The 17,699-nt window shown below is 35.3% G+C and overlaps 1 protein-coding gene across 1 annotated transcript; it reads right to left on the reverse strand.

Moving 5' to 3' along the window:
- On the reverse strand, positions 1-9,320 carry LOC120338372 (glutathione hydrolase 1 proenzyme-like). Its single transcript, XM_039406355.2, has 9 exons — positions 9,102-9,320; positions 6,013-6,132; positions 5,338-5,506; positions 4,766-4,958; positions 4,243-4,404; positions 3,313-3,835; positions 2,991-3,168; positions 2,507-2,651; positions 1-1,604 (listed from the first exon to the last, which is right to left on the reverse strand). Exons 1-9 carry the CDS (start codon positions 9,142-9,144, stop codon positions 1,497-1,499), a joined length of 1,641 nt encoding a protein of 546 aa, XP_039262289.2. The 5' UTR covers positions 9,145-9,320; the 3' UTR covers positions 1-1,496.
- Between the last annotated feature and the right edge of the window lie 8,379 nt (positions 9,321-17,699).

Here is a 17,699-nt window from a genome sequence, read left to right on the forward strand (position 1 = left end):
TCCATACAATCCTAAGATTAACAATAGATCAATTCTAGTATTTGGACAAATATCGCGTCTACATGCTTTTGCTGAGCATACGGTATAAGACTACTATTGATTTAAACATTTTGAATTTCCATAATACAGCAACGGATAAATCCATTGCCTTTATGGGCGTGATGTCTATGCCGAGCGCAGTTTATAAACATTGATCGAGAAGTTTTAAAGGTATTGCGACACATCAGATTCAGCAGCATTTGAATAAAATTAGAAATACACTGATAATAAATATTGTCCCAGAGGTTGCTATAAACTATAAAGTGAACGCAATTTACTGTATTTGATACTTTCAAATTCTTTTCGGCGTGCTTTTCATCAACGTTGCTTGATAAAGTTATAAAATTTCTGTGTTTTAGGTTTGAACGATGAAATACCATTTTTATCATAGTCAAGCCAGCTGCAACCCTGTTCGCAGAATGTTTTATGTTCATTCTCCATATTTAAACTGGGTAATGCCATGAATCACAAATAAGCTCGGGGTGTTGTAGTTTGTTAGACGATCTTATTTGAATCAATGAAATACGGAGAAGAGCAGCTGTTATAATCGATCAAAATGGATATGAGAAGTTAAATAAGAAAATGAAATGTAAAAAATTACAAATACACTTTGAATTGAAGAATTTATATTGGAATTTTAAATTGCATAATTTTTTTTTTATTTATCAAATTTATTGCTGTTTATAAGTAGTATCATCTCATATAATAAGCGGTGAAGCCGATCATATTCAACGAATGTCACTGTCCTATAAAAATGTTAAATCATTGGGAAAAGCATCTGAACTGCATTAAACAAAAAAAGTTCAAACATGGCGTTAAGCTTATTTCTATTGTCATTTCGGAATAATTACATCATGTTTACCCTGGTCGAACTATTACTACATCTTGCTGATTGCATTGATTTATTGACCTGTGATTAGTGGTGATTTACTTTTGTTGCAGAATGTTTACGTTTAAACGTTAGCATTGCTCGTTAGGTCAGAAGCAAAATATTTGTTAATTGATAGATTACTGCCCTCAATTTCCTTTAATTTTTAATTGTTTTAGACTTTAGAAATATTTATTACCAACGGAAAAACTGGAAATCGTTAAGCGATTTATATATGAAAGATAGTATATGTTTTGTTTTATCAGAAAGTCACGACTAAAAGTTTCATTTCTGGAAAAGCTTGTTCTGAAGTTTTGCGGCCGTGTTTTTGAGTTGTTCTATGAGACGATGACTCTATGAGTATGATATAAATTATGTGAAATGCTTCACATGTCAAATTTGCATAAATATTGATAAAAAGGTTCCAGTTCCAAGCTATTGAACATAAGGTTCAGAAAGATGTTATAGGAAGAAGCCGACGTATTACTACGTATGCCACATAAAACAAGTCGATATTCAAGAATATTCTGTAAGTACTGTTATTGTAAAATCGTTGTAAATCTATTTGAAAATCATGTTGACAATTCGTCTACCAACCGCTAGATCCAGCCCCTCTGTCACGCAAGTCAGAAAATGCGTAGATAGTAGAGGAGTCGACTTTAATTGCATTCACACGACTAAGTTTAAGTGTTTCCTCCTGTAGAATACAATTGTATGATTAGTTTGGATTGAAACAGCAATCAACTATATTGGTATATCAACATTGCACACCTAAATCCAAACTAATCGAAAAACGTTTTAGCCATTTTATGTCACTTTTAAAAATTGTATTAAAATTTTAAAATTAAAAAGTGCGCCCTGGAATATATATATAACTTTTTTATCACAATGAATTGGCAATCCCATACCATATACAACGGGTAGTATTCACGGTGTGGCACCCAGAACATTCGCACCTGTATACTTTTGCACCCACAGACACTTCACGCATACATTTTCACCCATAGATTTTATCATCTGCATATAAATTGCAACCGCAGACATTTGCACTCATGGACATTTGCATCCACGAACATTTGCACCCATGGACGTTTGAGCCCATTTGCACTCAGGGACATTTGCACCCAAGAACATTTACAACCATGGACATTTGACCCGCGTACATTTGTACCGACAGACATTTGCATACACGTACATATGCACCTAGCGAGCGGGTGCAAATGTATATGGGCGCGAAAGTAATGAAACCACAAATTTCACTTAGCACACTTGTACATGCTTATCTTTGCAGCCACGGAAATTTGCCCCCGTGGACAATTACACTCATACATTTGCACTCTCCAAACTTTAGCATACCCATACAGATTGCACTCTTGAACAGTTGTGCCTATGGACATTTACACCCACGTACATTTCGGCCACAGACATTTGCACCCATGGACATATAGACCCACGTATATTTGCGAATGTACAAAAGTATGCAGGCAAAAATGTCCTAGGTGCTGCAGTTGTGCAAATGTGCGGTTACCTTTTGGTTCATACGTGACAATTTAATGGAAACACCAATATAATATTGTGTCCTCGGTTTTAAAAACTTACAACTTTGTGTCCCATCTTTTTCAAGTTTTGAATAATTCCGCTATTAAAACCAGGTTCATAATGAAGAGCATCCGGTATCAAAGAATCATAAAATCGTTTGTCTTTGATTGCATCGCCAAGATCATTTATACCGAAATACAAGGATCTAAAAAGTATCAAGTTGTGTGTAAGTGTAAATGTTCACCTATATGTTCACCCATATGAATCACCTCATCAAGCTTTATTGGGATATAAAATATATCAGCCGTGAAGTCAAGTATAAGGACTAAAATTTTTGAGTCGTAAGTAATTTAATATTATAATTGACTGAATTCCCAAAAAAGGTAACATCCTTATTAGGGAAAAAACGAGATAGAAAAAGCCAAACGGCAATTTAACGTCATTTTAGATTGGCAACGAATTTTTTTTATGCGGCATTTGGAAGATATTCATCAACATTGGTAAAAACTCAGCCTTACATTATTCAATCGAATAAACCACCTACTTAAGCATAACCGTTGCCATTGCTGCTGGAATTCGCAAACCTCCCGAACTTCCAATAATAAAAGCAGGATCATTATTGCTATCCAAAAATATAGAAGGCGCCATACAAGATAATGGACGTTTACCTCCATCTATTTGGTTTGACGTGGACAAGTGATAATCATGCTTCATGTCGCCGTCTGGATAAATGTACAGAAAATAATTACAGCAGCAAATTCAATTCTCCATACATGTCAGTGAAAATTAATATTTAAACAAATATGACATGGCATGATATGTTATGAAAGTCATAAAAATTCATATGAAAATAATAAAATACATACTTGGGTATGAAAAATCTGTCATTTCGTTATTAAATACGATTCCTGTAGAAGCCGACATTACTTGACATCCCCATATATAACCGATCGTTGATGTCAAAGCTACTCCGTTTTTGTTTGGGTCAATCACAGATATATGTACGGTGGATGACATTCCGGAGTCCAAAACGATTGCGCCATAATATGCCGGATCATGAAATGTTTTGTCGTCAACAATTTTATTCCGAACAGAACGTGAAAAATTTCCTGACACGATTTCATTTTGTATATTCAGTACAGTTTGATCATAATCGGGATCACCCATGCTGTACCGGGCACCATATGCATGTCGAAAGGCCTCGACAGTACGATGACACTGCAATGCGGGATTTCCTTTATAATCGTCTGGTGTAATGTCAAATGAATCCATAACAGAAAGGATTGAACCCAACACTGGTCCGGCTGAAGGCAGCGGAGGCACATGCATTGTATAACCAGCGTTAGCAAGATTCATCGTGATTGTAGGTTTTTCAAGCACTGAATAATCCTTATTAAAATTTCGTTAAATGTCAATATCGAAAACGATGAAAGTAATTATACCTCAATTGAAAGAAGATGAGTCTTGTATTAACGAAGTCTGGACCGCGGAACCGTCACACGATATGCCATTTTTCAATTTTGACGACGTCATCACACATAACTTTAAAGTGAAAAACGAATCCCATAGAGCCCACAGAAACTCTAGTAATAAATAAAAACCTTCTAACCGACAACAACCACTACCACTGAAAATATCAAAACAACTGGTCCAATAGATAAAGATTTCTTTACAACACCAAGAATAAGAATATATATAACGAATTCTAATAACAACAAGAATTTACAAAACGATGCGCAAATCCACCTAGTGTCTAATATAACCACTGACACAAAGCGAACTTTATTTTAACTCACTATTAAATCTTGCTTCGTCATAATTCCACCTCGACATTGAATTTCATGAATGATATTATCAGCAATTTCGCCATTGTAGAAAACATCCACGCCTTGTTTTTGAATCTTTTCTAGTGTATCAGCAAGTAGAGGGTTTTTCACTATATCTCCTTCTTGTTTAACCTGGAAAGATGCGACATTTCATCTTGAATACTTTATAAATTTTTGTTCCAATTTCACATCGCCTACTCGCAAATGTAAGTTTAAAAAAGAAGTTTACGAAGGTAAACACTATGTCACAGAAATAAGAACCGCAAATTGGGAATCAAGATTATGAAGGTGATTTTTCTTTTTAAAAATTTGCGCGCAACTTAATTTGAACAATACAATGGTTATTAGTTTTATTTTAACAACCACTGATTCAGACACATTTACATGATCAGTAGCTAAACATGTAGGCATCTCATGCGAGTTTCTTTTCTCAAAAGCGAACCAGTAGCCACTATCTGAGTTATGTGTTATTTATTTTAATAATTCTACTTACTCCCGTTTTATCCTCGTTGCAATAAACATCACGAAATGTTGAATTCGGATCCTTTTTTATAACGTTGTCGTAAACATCCCTCAACATTATAGCCATTTGCCCACTAACTTTGAACCCATTTCTAGCTTTATCAATTGCAGGTTGAAATAATTCTCTCCACGATAGATTTCCCCCGTATTTCTTAAATGCGTAACTGTAGTATATAATAAATTTTATTTCCATCGCTTACGGTGGTTAATGTAAATTAGGTAAATTTTTTACTTCACATATCTATCCTCCATGGTTATGCACTAACAAATGTTTTACAATATATTGAAGATTAAAAGAACTTAAAAAATATTCTGACACCAGCACCTAATTGAAAGAATTAACGAATGTTTCGTTAAGGTTTGCAAATAATATATATTAACTGGAAATCTTGAACCTTCGTCCACCAGTTAGTTGATCTCGTTTGTTTATCGGATCTATTAAGGGCAATAAAAGAATGACAAGTGTTAAAAGATATAAATTATAAAAAAAAATTGCAAACGGGGAGGATTAACAAGAAAACCATATTCTGCCTAATAACTCACTCTAAACCCTTGAGTTCACCAGGCACCGCAATAAATTTTGCACCTCGGTTATAATCTCCCATTCCCAGAAACATTTCACGAGTAGCACCCAAGGGTGCTTTTTCTCTAGCTATGATGGACGTGGTTGATTTTGTTGACGAATTGTAGATGGTCATTATACATCCTCCACCTAAAAGAATGTTGACAATCAACTTTTACAACTGGTAAATAAATTTTGAGCAGTCCTTGTTATTTGAAACTCGCACTCACACACGCATTCGTTGGTCACGAATCGACCCTATAAATCATTTTTATTGAACTGTTGTTGTAATTAATATTATTTTTGGTATTTTTCTCATAAATTTTCTTTTTATCTACTAGATGAAAAACCTTGAGATTTTCAGTGTTACAGATTGTGGTTCTCGCTAGAAGCCTATTACTTTTATCTATTTCACAGATTCATGTATGCTCTTTGTTTTGATACTACTTCGTTTTGGTCTTCTTTGTATTTTTATTTTCGAGAATTTATCTCTTGTTTTGCATAGCATTAGCATTTATATTGGAACAGTAATGTATAGTCTTCACAGAGAATATCCTGTGAATGCAACTACTGTATGCTATATCGTAGTATACTATATCGTAGAACATTTGCAGGAACAATAAATATTTGCACGAATACTTCAAATGTAGTCATACCTATTCCAGAATAAAACGGTTCAACGACACCTTGGCACAAAATAACCGCTATTGCTGCATCAACTGCGTTTCCACCTGCTTTCAAAATGTCGCGACCGACTTCTGAGCATTCAATTTGACCTATATATATTAAAAGAAGAATCAAATGCTATTATGAGGATGGAAGGTATAGATTCGTAAATACGATACTAGCACGTGGGCGCAAAGGATAGTTAAAAGCAGGCGTACATAATTTAATGGAAATAAATTCAGTGAGTTTGTATAGTTCCGCACCGCTGATGTTAGTCAATAAGGAACACTGTCGATATTAACTCGATATTCGGCACAGTGCTGGTTGTATCATTTGATGGCTGACCGTACATTTGAACCCATACATTTGCACTCGTATATCCGCGGGTTCAATCTATATGAGGGAGCTAAAATTCATGGGTTAGGGTTACTATGGGTTCAAATATCTATAAAAAAAAATCCATAGGTGCAACAGTATGCAGGTGCAGTTGTCGTGGGTTCAAATGTAAAGGAACCCATTTTATGATTAGGTACCCAGTAAAATACATCGAACAACTGTTTCTAATTGACATTGTTGCGTCATAATGTACCTACTGGCGCAATCTGGTGTGGGTCTGATGGGCGGGAATTTGAATCGCGTATTTGTTTGCATAACTAGAGTTCGTAATCATTACTAGATGTAACATTGGAATGTTTTTTGGCGCGAATGTACGCGGGTGAAAATGTACTTAGCGCAAATATCGGTTGGTGCAAATGTACGTGAGTGGAAAGGTAGGCGGATCAGATGCAATCTGCAACTGAGTGTGAGAGTAGTATGCAGGTTTCAAACCCGAATGCAAGATGATGGAACCTGTTGAGATACCTAAAGTTTGCTGTCAAAGAAGAAAACCCTTTTTTTTAGCTAAAATTGCGTGGGTCATATCTATGTGAACTGGGATTTTTTAACACTCAACAATATACCGTAAAGGCGTAAAGTATAAGAACGAGAGCGGCTTTGTTGCATTGAAAAGGTAACGAGGGTTTGTCTTACTGAATTACGTCCTAACATTAAGACTGTTGTCACAAACATCATGCTTGTGTTACTCACTGAGAGATTTGTTGTAGGCCTACACTACAAAGGTACAAATATTTAGTTAGTTTGTTACATATGCTGGGTTATTTACACTTACACACTTGAACTGGACACAAGTATGGACCTGATTCAATGCATTACATGGGAAAATACTGGGATTTATATTGAAGCTATCCTATGACTAAGGACCACTATCTACTTATCTGTGATCCGGGGTCTGGGAGTGTGATATTTTCAAGGGAAGATCATGATAATCATAAAGAAACAAAAGTGATCTGGGCTGAAAAATCAGACAAGTTTTTCAGTCTAGATTTTCAAGCGTTCGATAAGAGTTGTTAATTTGGAATATCAGTTTAAAGAAGCCGAGATGCATATTGCATCTTGGGTCGGCAACAGGTGTAAGAAATAAGTTAATTGTATGACTGACCCTCACTGACAAATGCTCAAGATTACAAATTTTGAAATGAAGACTTTCTAAATTCAAACCAAATTTGTTACACAAAATGCAACGTCCGAAACTAGATTTCGATGTATGTTGTTTACTTTTTAGCTTTGTTCGGTTACTAAGAAAAACAGAAGCTAACCACTTAGTTCAGGGCTGTGAAGCCTCTAATACAGGAGCGCCAAATACAAATAACTGGGTAAAACCACGGGCCGCATTTTCATTCAACATAGACTTTGTAGTAGACCCACGCGAAAAAATTTTGGTCGTTGATTCTATGACATGCATTGTTTGATTCGCACAATCTAGCTGTTAGGTCATTGTAACTTTATAAGCATAGATAATAAATTGTAACCAGGTATATCTTTAACAAGCGAAGGGATAAAAAGTACTGGCACGCAGTGGCGTAGCATCCACCCCCGCAAACCCCGCGGTCGCGGGAAGGCCCACAGCGCAAAGGGGGCCCAAGCGATTAGAATTTAGAAAGGGAGTCGTCGATTTTCGGCGACTTGTGGTTTGATCGCACCGGCAAAATTACGAAGGCTATCAGAACGATGTCGAAAGACAAACCTCTCAGTGACGCACAGAAACAGGGCAGAATAGTAAGCACGTATGAAAAAAAATGTAAAGTAACCAAGATAAACGGCAAATTTTAGGTTACCATTGCCTTTTAGCGACATGTTATGCTTTTTGACGAAAAAAAAAACGCTGTTGTAGCTTATGTTCGAGAGTTTTAGGGTCATTTCCACGAAATATTTTGCGGGGGGCCCACGAGAGTCTTGCTACGCCACTGCTGGCACGTACTTGATTAGACTAAATTAAAAACTCGTTTCGCGGGCCGCCGACCATTGACACTTCTCCGCGGGTCGCACAATTGTTTCCTTGTTGCCGCAGGTTGTACAACCCCGACTCAGATGTTATTATTGGGATTCGGATTTGTAATTTTTTTTGTACTCCTACCCACTTTCGCTCACCAAAATTATTTACAACTATACAAGTAGGCCTAAGCTTCGTCTGTGAACTTTATTTTCTCGTTTTCATGTATGCTGTTTATGAACCTTTGATTTCAGTAAGATTGTCGTGGTGTGTTTTTCCACTTGTGTTAGTGAATGGGAACAAACGTTAGTTATAGCGTTTTCCATAAAGCCTTCTCCAAGTTTTGCCAGTTTTCCCTATCTTTCAGTCGTCATTGTCGTTGTTCTTTATTTTTTTTTATCTGTGTTGCAGGCGAATAATCGAGATAAATATACTTATACAATCGTATTGTATTAGTAGAAACGTAAGCGCAACATTAGTATGTTAACGTAAAAAAAATTTTGTATTCAAATGTCAAAGGTGGGCCAAATAATTTGTTTTCCCCAAGAGAAAAAGAGTTGGTTCACAAACACAATTAAGATACCTAAATTGTTTTACTGGTTAAACAGATAGATGGGCAAAAAAACGACGAGTAAGCGAAAGTCTTCACATTTGTAAGGAATTTAAAAAATTCGAATAATGAACCAGTTTTTTACATTTTTGACAAACAGAAATTTAGTGTAGTGAGGTGTAAAATCTTAACTAACATACCGGAAGCGACGGCAGCTTGATGATATATTCCTGTTTGATTCATCTTCGAGGTCAGATACCAGGTCAAAATATTCGAAACGCTGCAAAATTTCGGACCAAAGGGTCACATGTGTTTGTAAATCGTAGTCGCACCTTGTATGCAATGCTCCGTCCTTTTAGTTACGGTAAGTTTAACTAATCTTTCATCTGCGTTAATGCCACTGCGATAAAGAACAACTATGCGTCATATATATATTTGTGGATAACGTAACAAAATGAACTAAACCCTGCTTTAACCAAAACTCTTTTTAAAAACAGAAAAATTATTTCCTCTTGTGGAAATATTTATTTTGTTCCATATTTTCTAAAAATATAATAAAAAAAATGCACCAGTCAGTGGCGGTAAATATATGAACTCAAAAAAAACATAGTCAAAACATGCCACATTGAAAAAAATAAGTAGTTTTTGGGTAAACTTTACTATCTCGACTGAAAAATCAGAAATTATTGGCGAGCAAAATTTTGGTAAATTACATTATTTTTGTGTATGATTCTATTTGTATACTTGAAATGTTTTGTATAGTAAATTTTGTTTTTTGTTAAAACCATTCACAAAGCAAAATTCTTACTATTTCATTATGGCCCATTTATAACAATATTTTTCCTGCAATCACTATCACAATCTAAAAACTAAACAAACTATATCAGCAATAAAAAAAAGTAAGTATACAACTTCAAGACCCCAAAGTTGAATTGAATTCATAAACTGCTAGAAAATCACTAGGACAGAAAGCCAACAAAGCTTGTTAGTTGTTATTACGAGTATAGACAATCACAAAAGATGACAGTTTTCTTTTCCCTTCATGCTTCCTTAAGTGACAAAATCCATCAAACCTGATGCCGTTGAGGGGTTTATTTGATGCACCTTTTTGCAGAACCCAATAATGCTCAACATTGCCCATTCCTTTGTATTCATCAATGACGCATGGTACTATAATAATATGATCCTCTCTTGGCTTGCCATAGCTTCGAACAACCCCTCCATACAATAGATACAAATCACAGGACAATAGGTAGCCACTTGAGGAGCCTATCCAATAGCTTGATACCCCATTTTCGATTAGTCACAAAAATCTTGGAATACTCAAGGAGTACGACTAACAGTTGGCTCAGGTTCCAGTGTGAAATTGACAAACTTCACTTTGGAGTTTGAGTTCAGAAGTTGAATAGGCCTATTGCTTTAGCAATTGGAAGAGTTTTGACATCTGAATTGCTATTATTTTCCCTGTGTAACTGTTGGACAACTGAAAGAAATTTAAAATGTTATACTGTCTGTGTCTTAAATATGACATACCATTAATAAAATTTGATTCCTCTGTTATATCAACTACTATCCATAAATAATTGATATTGCAACTTCAGATTGAATAATATACTCAAAAATGTTATTATTATTAACAATTTATTGGCGTTCATTGCAGTTTATTACTGCAAGGTGGTCCAAGGTTGTTGGCATTTACAGCCACAATATTATTTTTGTATTGTTCGCAGGCCACATCAGTGCAATATGCTCATTGCTCACAAGATTCAAAACTATCGTTTTAGAATATATTTTTTTGGCACCGACACAACCTGCAGACATCAGGCATTGTGGATTACTCTCTTATCAAGTTAAAAATCTGTTTTAATCGGTCATTTTTTTCAAACTCTGTCAACACTACACATCAGATATGCTCACAGCAGATATATTCATTACTCTGTTACTAAACTTCGCAAATGTGAGCTAGGGCTGACAGGAGGGGTAGTAAGTAAGACAATGCGACAGGGGGTACCGTATATCAGTATATTGCAGTATTGCTACCGTAGGTCATAACTGCTATCGTACGATATCAGTAGGGTGCCGTACCAGTTAGTACAGCAGTAACTGTTATAGCCAAACTGTAATAACAGATTCCCCTTTTTTTTTAGTTGTCTACTGGTCTATGAAGGCTATTGCAGTATTGAAATATTGTGAGCGAATATTCCCTACTGAAAAGAAGTTCAATTTGTGGAACCTCAAGGTCATTTAAGGCTGTCAGAATAAATGAATTACGATAAGATAGTTAACAATATAGTCCTGCCCAGCACACCAAGATTGCCAGATTCCAGTGATCAAAAAAAGCCAAATCAAGACCAGAATAAGCCAATAAGTACAAAAGTTCCATGATTTGATGCCCATGGCACAATAGCGGGTTTGCAATATGCTGATGTAGAGCCATCAGTTGATTAACTGAGCCACACAAATGTCTTCTCCCATTGAAAGTTGTATTTTCGGTTGCTGTCATGGCGATTTACACTTCAGCGGGATGAAGGGTTTTAAGGTAAAAGGGATTAATTGAACGCAGCACCAAAATCTGCATTCGACATAATACAGTTAAGCTGACACCCATATGGAAAAGTTGAAAAAAAAAACAATAAAAAAATAAATATCAATCGGACAGCATTATTCAATAACAGGGCAGCAGGTGCCCCTTCAGTATGCAGGTATGTGATATACCTTAAAACATTCTCTCTAAACATTTCGAAACCATCGTTTTTATTAAAAAAATTATCTAACCACATAACCAGTGCCGCTTACAGGTGGACTACTGATAGCTAATTTTAGTGGAGTTAATCACATCGTTCGTGAGACTAAATTTAGATTACTGCAACTAAACTAAAGCTCCTGGGAAGGCATACCGGTACGCGGTACCGGTACCGACAATTACATGAATTAAGTTATACAACTATTTTTCGGAAACAGACCCAAAAACTGACAAATAACAGGCAAAACTAGGCAATGTTTACAACCCTGCTTGAACATCTACCGTATCTGAGCTGAGCGGCTGCAATTATTTATGATTGGTTGTGGTTAATTTAAGGTAATAAACAAGGAAATCGATGTTTGGAGAAACCACACCATGAATATTGTATTTCATATGATTTTCATAATAAACACTAGAAGAGACTCAAAAAAGCCAAGCGAAAATTCTAACGCCGAACGTGTTTGGAAAAATGGCAAATTCGGCGTTAAAAAACCCAATATGGCATTGGTCATATTATATATACCGGTACGCTTTGGCATTGGTAACCCTGCAGCACACTATGGATCTTTCTCCGACCTTTGACTCCAGGAGAATCTCCCTATAGATCTTTCCCCGACCTTTGACCCCTGAAAAATTGCAAAATTTTCGGGTCTATTTTAAGAGTGCTTTTGCAAGTTGGCGCCTGTAAAATTGGGTATGTGTTTCAAACCATCATTACAAATCATCGCATATAACAATCTGTTTTTTAAAAGTACCGGTAAAGAATTTTAGCCTGGTCTATCACAGCTATTTCTACACTATTTCTTTATTACTGCAATTAAACTAAAACTCCTAGGAAGATAGAGTGATCATTGAATTATCTGATTTATATATAAGTTTCTGAAACATAACTGAAAACGAATAGAGTTCAAAAACGCGAAAACCAGGTAATGTTTACGACCACGCTTGAAAATCTGTCTGAGTGAGAAAAGTGTCTGAGCGGATGCGAAAAGGGAGCATTGTTACGTCACTTTTTGCATCTTACTGATTGGCCAATGTTACAAAGTAAACAAGGTAGTCGATGCTTGAACCAGTTTATATGTTCAAAACCATATTTTTATAAACATTCAACCACATACCGCTTACAAGTACCGATAGCTAATTTTGTAAATTGTAGCCTAGTCTGGCAGCTTATCAGTAACTAATTTTGTAATATTGTGACTATACTAGAGCTCCTCAAAAAATAAAATGAATTTCTAGTTGTATGATTCACAACTAATCTTTGGAAACTGAAAACTGACTAATAACACGCAAAACCACGGAAACATGGCAATGTTTGCACCAGTGCTCGGCGACCTTTATTGAGAGAGAGGGATATTTTATTGAAGTTGTCAAACAAAGAAAACACATATAGATATAGATATACAAATAAATAATAAACAAACACATGCTTTCAGTATATGACTGGGTGGCAACGATAAGACATCAGGAACACCTATGTGTTTCAGATATTTATTTCCACCGTGCAAGAATAAATGTAAAGCAATTAACGCACACAAAAACAAAAATAAAAAAAACTAGCAAATATTGCAACAAACTGATTCATACTTAAACAAATCAAAATTTGGCATACACAAGTTGTCACAACACAGTTGTGCAGGTCATGCAATCATCCGTTGAATAAGATTAAACATAAGCTCGAAATATGGATCAAGGGTTAATATAATAGAGTCATTTGGTTGACCGATGGCTTTGTATATGAGAGATCATATCTTAAATTTCACATCACATTTTCAAAATTACATTTTTATTGCCCAGGAAAAATAACGACAGTTACGTTGCCTTTAGCTTTACTAAAGTAAATCAAGATGGCCCAGCATGTGACCAATACTTGCTTTGCTCGTATTTTTGAATGTTAAAAGAGGGGGGAGCAGTCACCGGAAGGGGGACACGAGTCGTAAAAGGTTGGGAACCACTGCGCAACAGACTAGTAGGCCGATATTTACAAGGGATACGTCCGATCGCCGCTGTTTTTGACAGCGGGAACAATGGTAGCAAATATTTAGCAGTTTCGAAAAGTGGATTCAGGCAGACATTTGTTAAATAGTTTACCGGAGACAGTGCAGGAGAACGTTTTTTGAAACTATGTCAGACATACTGTCTGGGCCGGAAGCGGTTGAAGCATTGATGACACAGATTGTTGCTTCGTATTACAATTGTTACTAGGATTCATACGCGGAACAGTTTGAAAACACAAATTTATTTTTTTATAATATATCAGTAAATATCACGCGTTCAGGGAAGAAACAATATGACTACAGTTAAGTCATCAGATTCCTACAATATTTGCTGTAATTGTGTGTTCAGGTCCCGGTTGTATTTGCACTTTGCGTTTAATTTTTCGCTCATTTGCAAGAGCCTTTATCGGCTTATAAGCAAGAAGACAGAATTGTGGACATTGTTACGCCCGGGAAGTGTATCATATCTGTTTTGTATGATAGGCTTGGGATTCTACGAGTTACGACTACGACTACAGTAATGCCGGTCATGATCAACAATTATCACTGTCCTTTGAGTATGTATTTTAAGTGGGAGAAAACATCTGCATTAAAAATGTTCAATTTAGACTTCGAGCCTATTTTTATTGTCGTTTCAATATAATTACATCCATTATAATTTGTATATCACATTATCCTGTCTTATGTATTACTAATTAATATCTTCCAGCTAATCTAGTGATATTGCCACATGCGTTTTTGTCTTGATTGCTCAATGTCATCTTGCTGATTACATTGATTCATCGCAAAACCTACAGAAATTTAGTGGTGATTCGTTTCTCTTGCCGGATGTTTATATTTGAACGTCACCACAGCTCGTAGATCTGAAAATATTTGTTAATAGTTAGATTGCGGCTGTTAATTTCTGTTTTCCTAAAATCGTCGACAGTTTAGTTAAAGATCTGATGTAATTTTACTCGTGGAAAAATATATTCTCGTTCAGCGATTTACCGACAAACGGTAGTGTATATTTTGTTTTATTACAAATGCATGGATAAATTTTCATACTGGGTAAAACTTGTTCTGAAGTTTTGCAGCCGTATTTTCTTTCATTAGTTTTATAGAAATGATTTAAATCACGTGAAATGCTTTGCATAATTGATTGGAGGATAAACACAAATATTGATAACAGTTTTCAGTTGTAAGCTATGTTCAGAAAGATATAATAAAGAGAAGCGGACTTATTGTCACGCATGACACGTATAAACAATTTGATAATTGAGAATTTACTGTTACGAGAGTCTACGGCAAAAAATGTCATGAGTGAAGCTGAAAGCTATTTTCGATTTCCACAGATAGTTGTTGTGAAAGTATATTCATTCAATTATCAAAACTGGATAGAGTTATGTAGATAACCTCTTTGACTATGTGGAGGTATTGTATAGTATTCTTAACTTTACATTCTTGCTTCGACACGCTCTTTTTTGAAAAAAAAAAACACAAGCAAACTTGTTTGCAGGATAAATATCACGCGTTCAGAGAAGGTAATAATAAAAAGTTGAGTCTGCACAGCATATTCAAACAATATCCGCAATTGCGTGTATATAGTTTCCGCTTGTACTTGCACTCTACGTTCATATTCTAACGATTGTTTTACAGAAGGCAGGATTGAATGCAATGTGTCTACTTTAAGAGGTGTAAAGTAGTCAGAAGCTATAAATGCACATAATTTTATTGCTTGATCGTAATTAAAATGTATACAGATGTGGGGACATTTTGAGGTATATATATATGCATGCACATGCTTATATTTATTGTTAATACAATTTAGCGCTGCAAGTTTCATTTTTAGTTTAGTATAAGTAGTAGTAATTTGATTATACGGTTCGAGCTTTGCGCTAAGCATTTAAAGAGCATTATCGTCTGAAGAGATGAACATGTGCGATAGAGACCGACGCGGCACGGGTCCTATGAAATTAAAATATTCAAATGACATTTTACTATTCGTATATCCGATACCACGCGACCTGTACCGCTCTGCTTGGCACGAAACTCGCGCGCCGGTAAATCGATCGCTTAGATTTTGCAAAAAGTGCACCAACAACATTTCGTAAATGTAGAAACGTCAATTCAAATAAGGTATTTAGAATACCGTTCCCGGAGTTAAGATGTTATTAGTCATTTCACGCATGACCGGGATATAAAAATCATTATCGGAAATACGAAGACGTTCTCAATACGTTTTCGTTCAAGGTGTGCTCTTTATCGTCAGCTTGCCTAACGGTCACTTAGAAATGCCCTTATTCCAGATTTTAAATCACCATTTAAGATTCACGCAATCACAGCTTTGTACTGTGGGTCTGGGACGTTTAATTTGCAAACGACGATAAGTTAGATTAAAGCCGATGCAATTGAAAAAAATATGAATAAATTTAATTTGGGCTTTGAAATCACTCCTTAATTTCATTAACATCTGTCGCCTACGTAATAGCATAGTTATACCGTAAATATATACTACTACGGTTATACCAATATTATGAAACTTTGATCTCCGCCGACCCACAAGAATTAATAATTGCGCACAGGAACAAGAAGTGGAAATATAAAAACGTACAGGGGACAAAAAATGATCGATTATGACAAAATTAACCAATAAAAATCGCTTTGTTGCCGATTTTCAATTTTTCTATTAATTTCCAAACCGACCTCCGACGTTCTGGAATCATGTTGTGTGTAATATATGTTGTTATTGGACTATTCGGTATTCGTTAGAAATATTCGAATTATTTGAGTCGAAAAAATATTTGATTTTGCCCACCACCTTATTTGCCACTATGAAAGTTGAAAAACGTGGGAAATAAAGAGTCGTTTAAAAAAAGCTGCGTGTTTGTGTCACTTCAATTCCAGTCAGAATCAAATATTTAAAACTCATCGTAACTAACAGCCCCAAATATCACACTAAAATACCATTCCTATTTCTAGCTTATTATAGCATGCATAAGCAAACTAGCAAAAATATTCATGTATACCATACTTTAGCTCTTGTAGCTCTGAATCGGAACGTGCCACGTCTTTTCCAGCTAAAGAGGACAAATTATATTATCAATTTCGTTATTTTATTTTCATGTCAAAATGATCGATGTCAGGTAATTGCATAATATAGTTTAATATTAACAAAAATCTCATTTGGTGTTCCGCCATAATTTTAGACTATAAAACGTGTTCCGCGGTGCAAAAAAGGTTGAAAATCACTGCTATAACGGATGGCCTATCATCTAAGTACTTGCATTTTAGGTATTCTTTCATCCAACATAAACTTGTAACTGGACGAGAGACACTGGCTTGTAATATAATTACTCTCGTAGCTTCTTTCTTAACAGAAATAAACATAACCATGTTCGTTAAATTCTGCCATTATTGCTTGCTTTGTGTAAATGACACATTGCTGGCATTGTGTTGTGTTTATTTCACTGATATCAACCCCGAGTGAATTGTCCAAATGCGTGAGTTTTTTATTGTGGTCAAAAGACATATTTCGATGTTTATCGGATAACCTACAGATGAACTCGAAATATATACCAAATAAGTATAGTATTTTCAATAATTTGCGATAGCGTCTGCGCTTGTACTGGCTATATATGACGTTTCGTTGTCGATTTTAAAAAAATCTCAAAAACATTATTTTAGTTCACCTTAAAAATATGTCATTAGTTGATAGAAAATCTATCGATATAAAAACTTTGATAATAGCTTATATTGCCTAATGCCCCATATTATTCTACATATATACGATAAGTGGAACTGTATTTGGATAAGATCGTTTTATTATAAACTTTAAATTTTTATATGTCTATTAGCTTTATCTAATATTCATTTCAACAGCAAAAAATCGTAAAAATTCAAATTAGAGGTAGATTAGACATAAAAATTGTATATTTGTTCATGATACTATGTCATCATTTTAAGTTTCTGACTAGATTTTCCCCTCCCGTCGAGATTCGCACTTAAAGTGTTCAAATCTTTTATTGTTCGTTTTCCGACATTTTTGTCGAGATTTTTAATGGTTCACATACAACTTC

This window comes from Styela clava, chromosome 10 (genome assembly GCF_964204865.1).
Source record: "Styela clava chromosome 10, kaStyClav1.hap1.2, whole genome shotgun sequence".
Lineage (NCBI taxonomy): Eukaryota > Metazoa > Chordata > Ascidiacea > Stolidobranchia > Styelidae > Styela > Styela clava.

Excerpts from the sequence above, each read along its gene's own strand:
- LOC120338372 (XM_039406355.2), bottom strand. The coding sequence starts at position 9,144 with ATGAATCAAACAGGAATATATCATCAAGCTGCCGTCGCTTCCG. Across the intron at positions 6,133-9,101 it reads TCAAGCTGCCGTCGCTTCCG|GTCAAATTGAATGCTCAGAA; the intron begins GTATGTTAGTTA and ends TAATATATATAG. Across the intron at positions 2,652-2,990 it reads ATGGCAACGGTTATGCTTAA|ATCCTTGTATTTCGGTATAA; the intron begins GTAGGTGGTTTA and ends GATACTTTTTAG.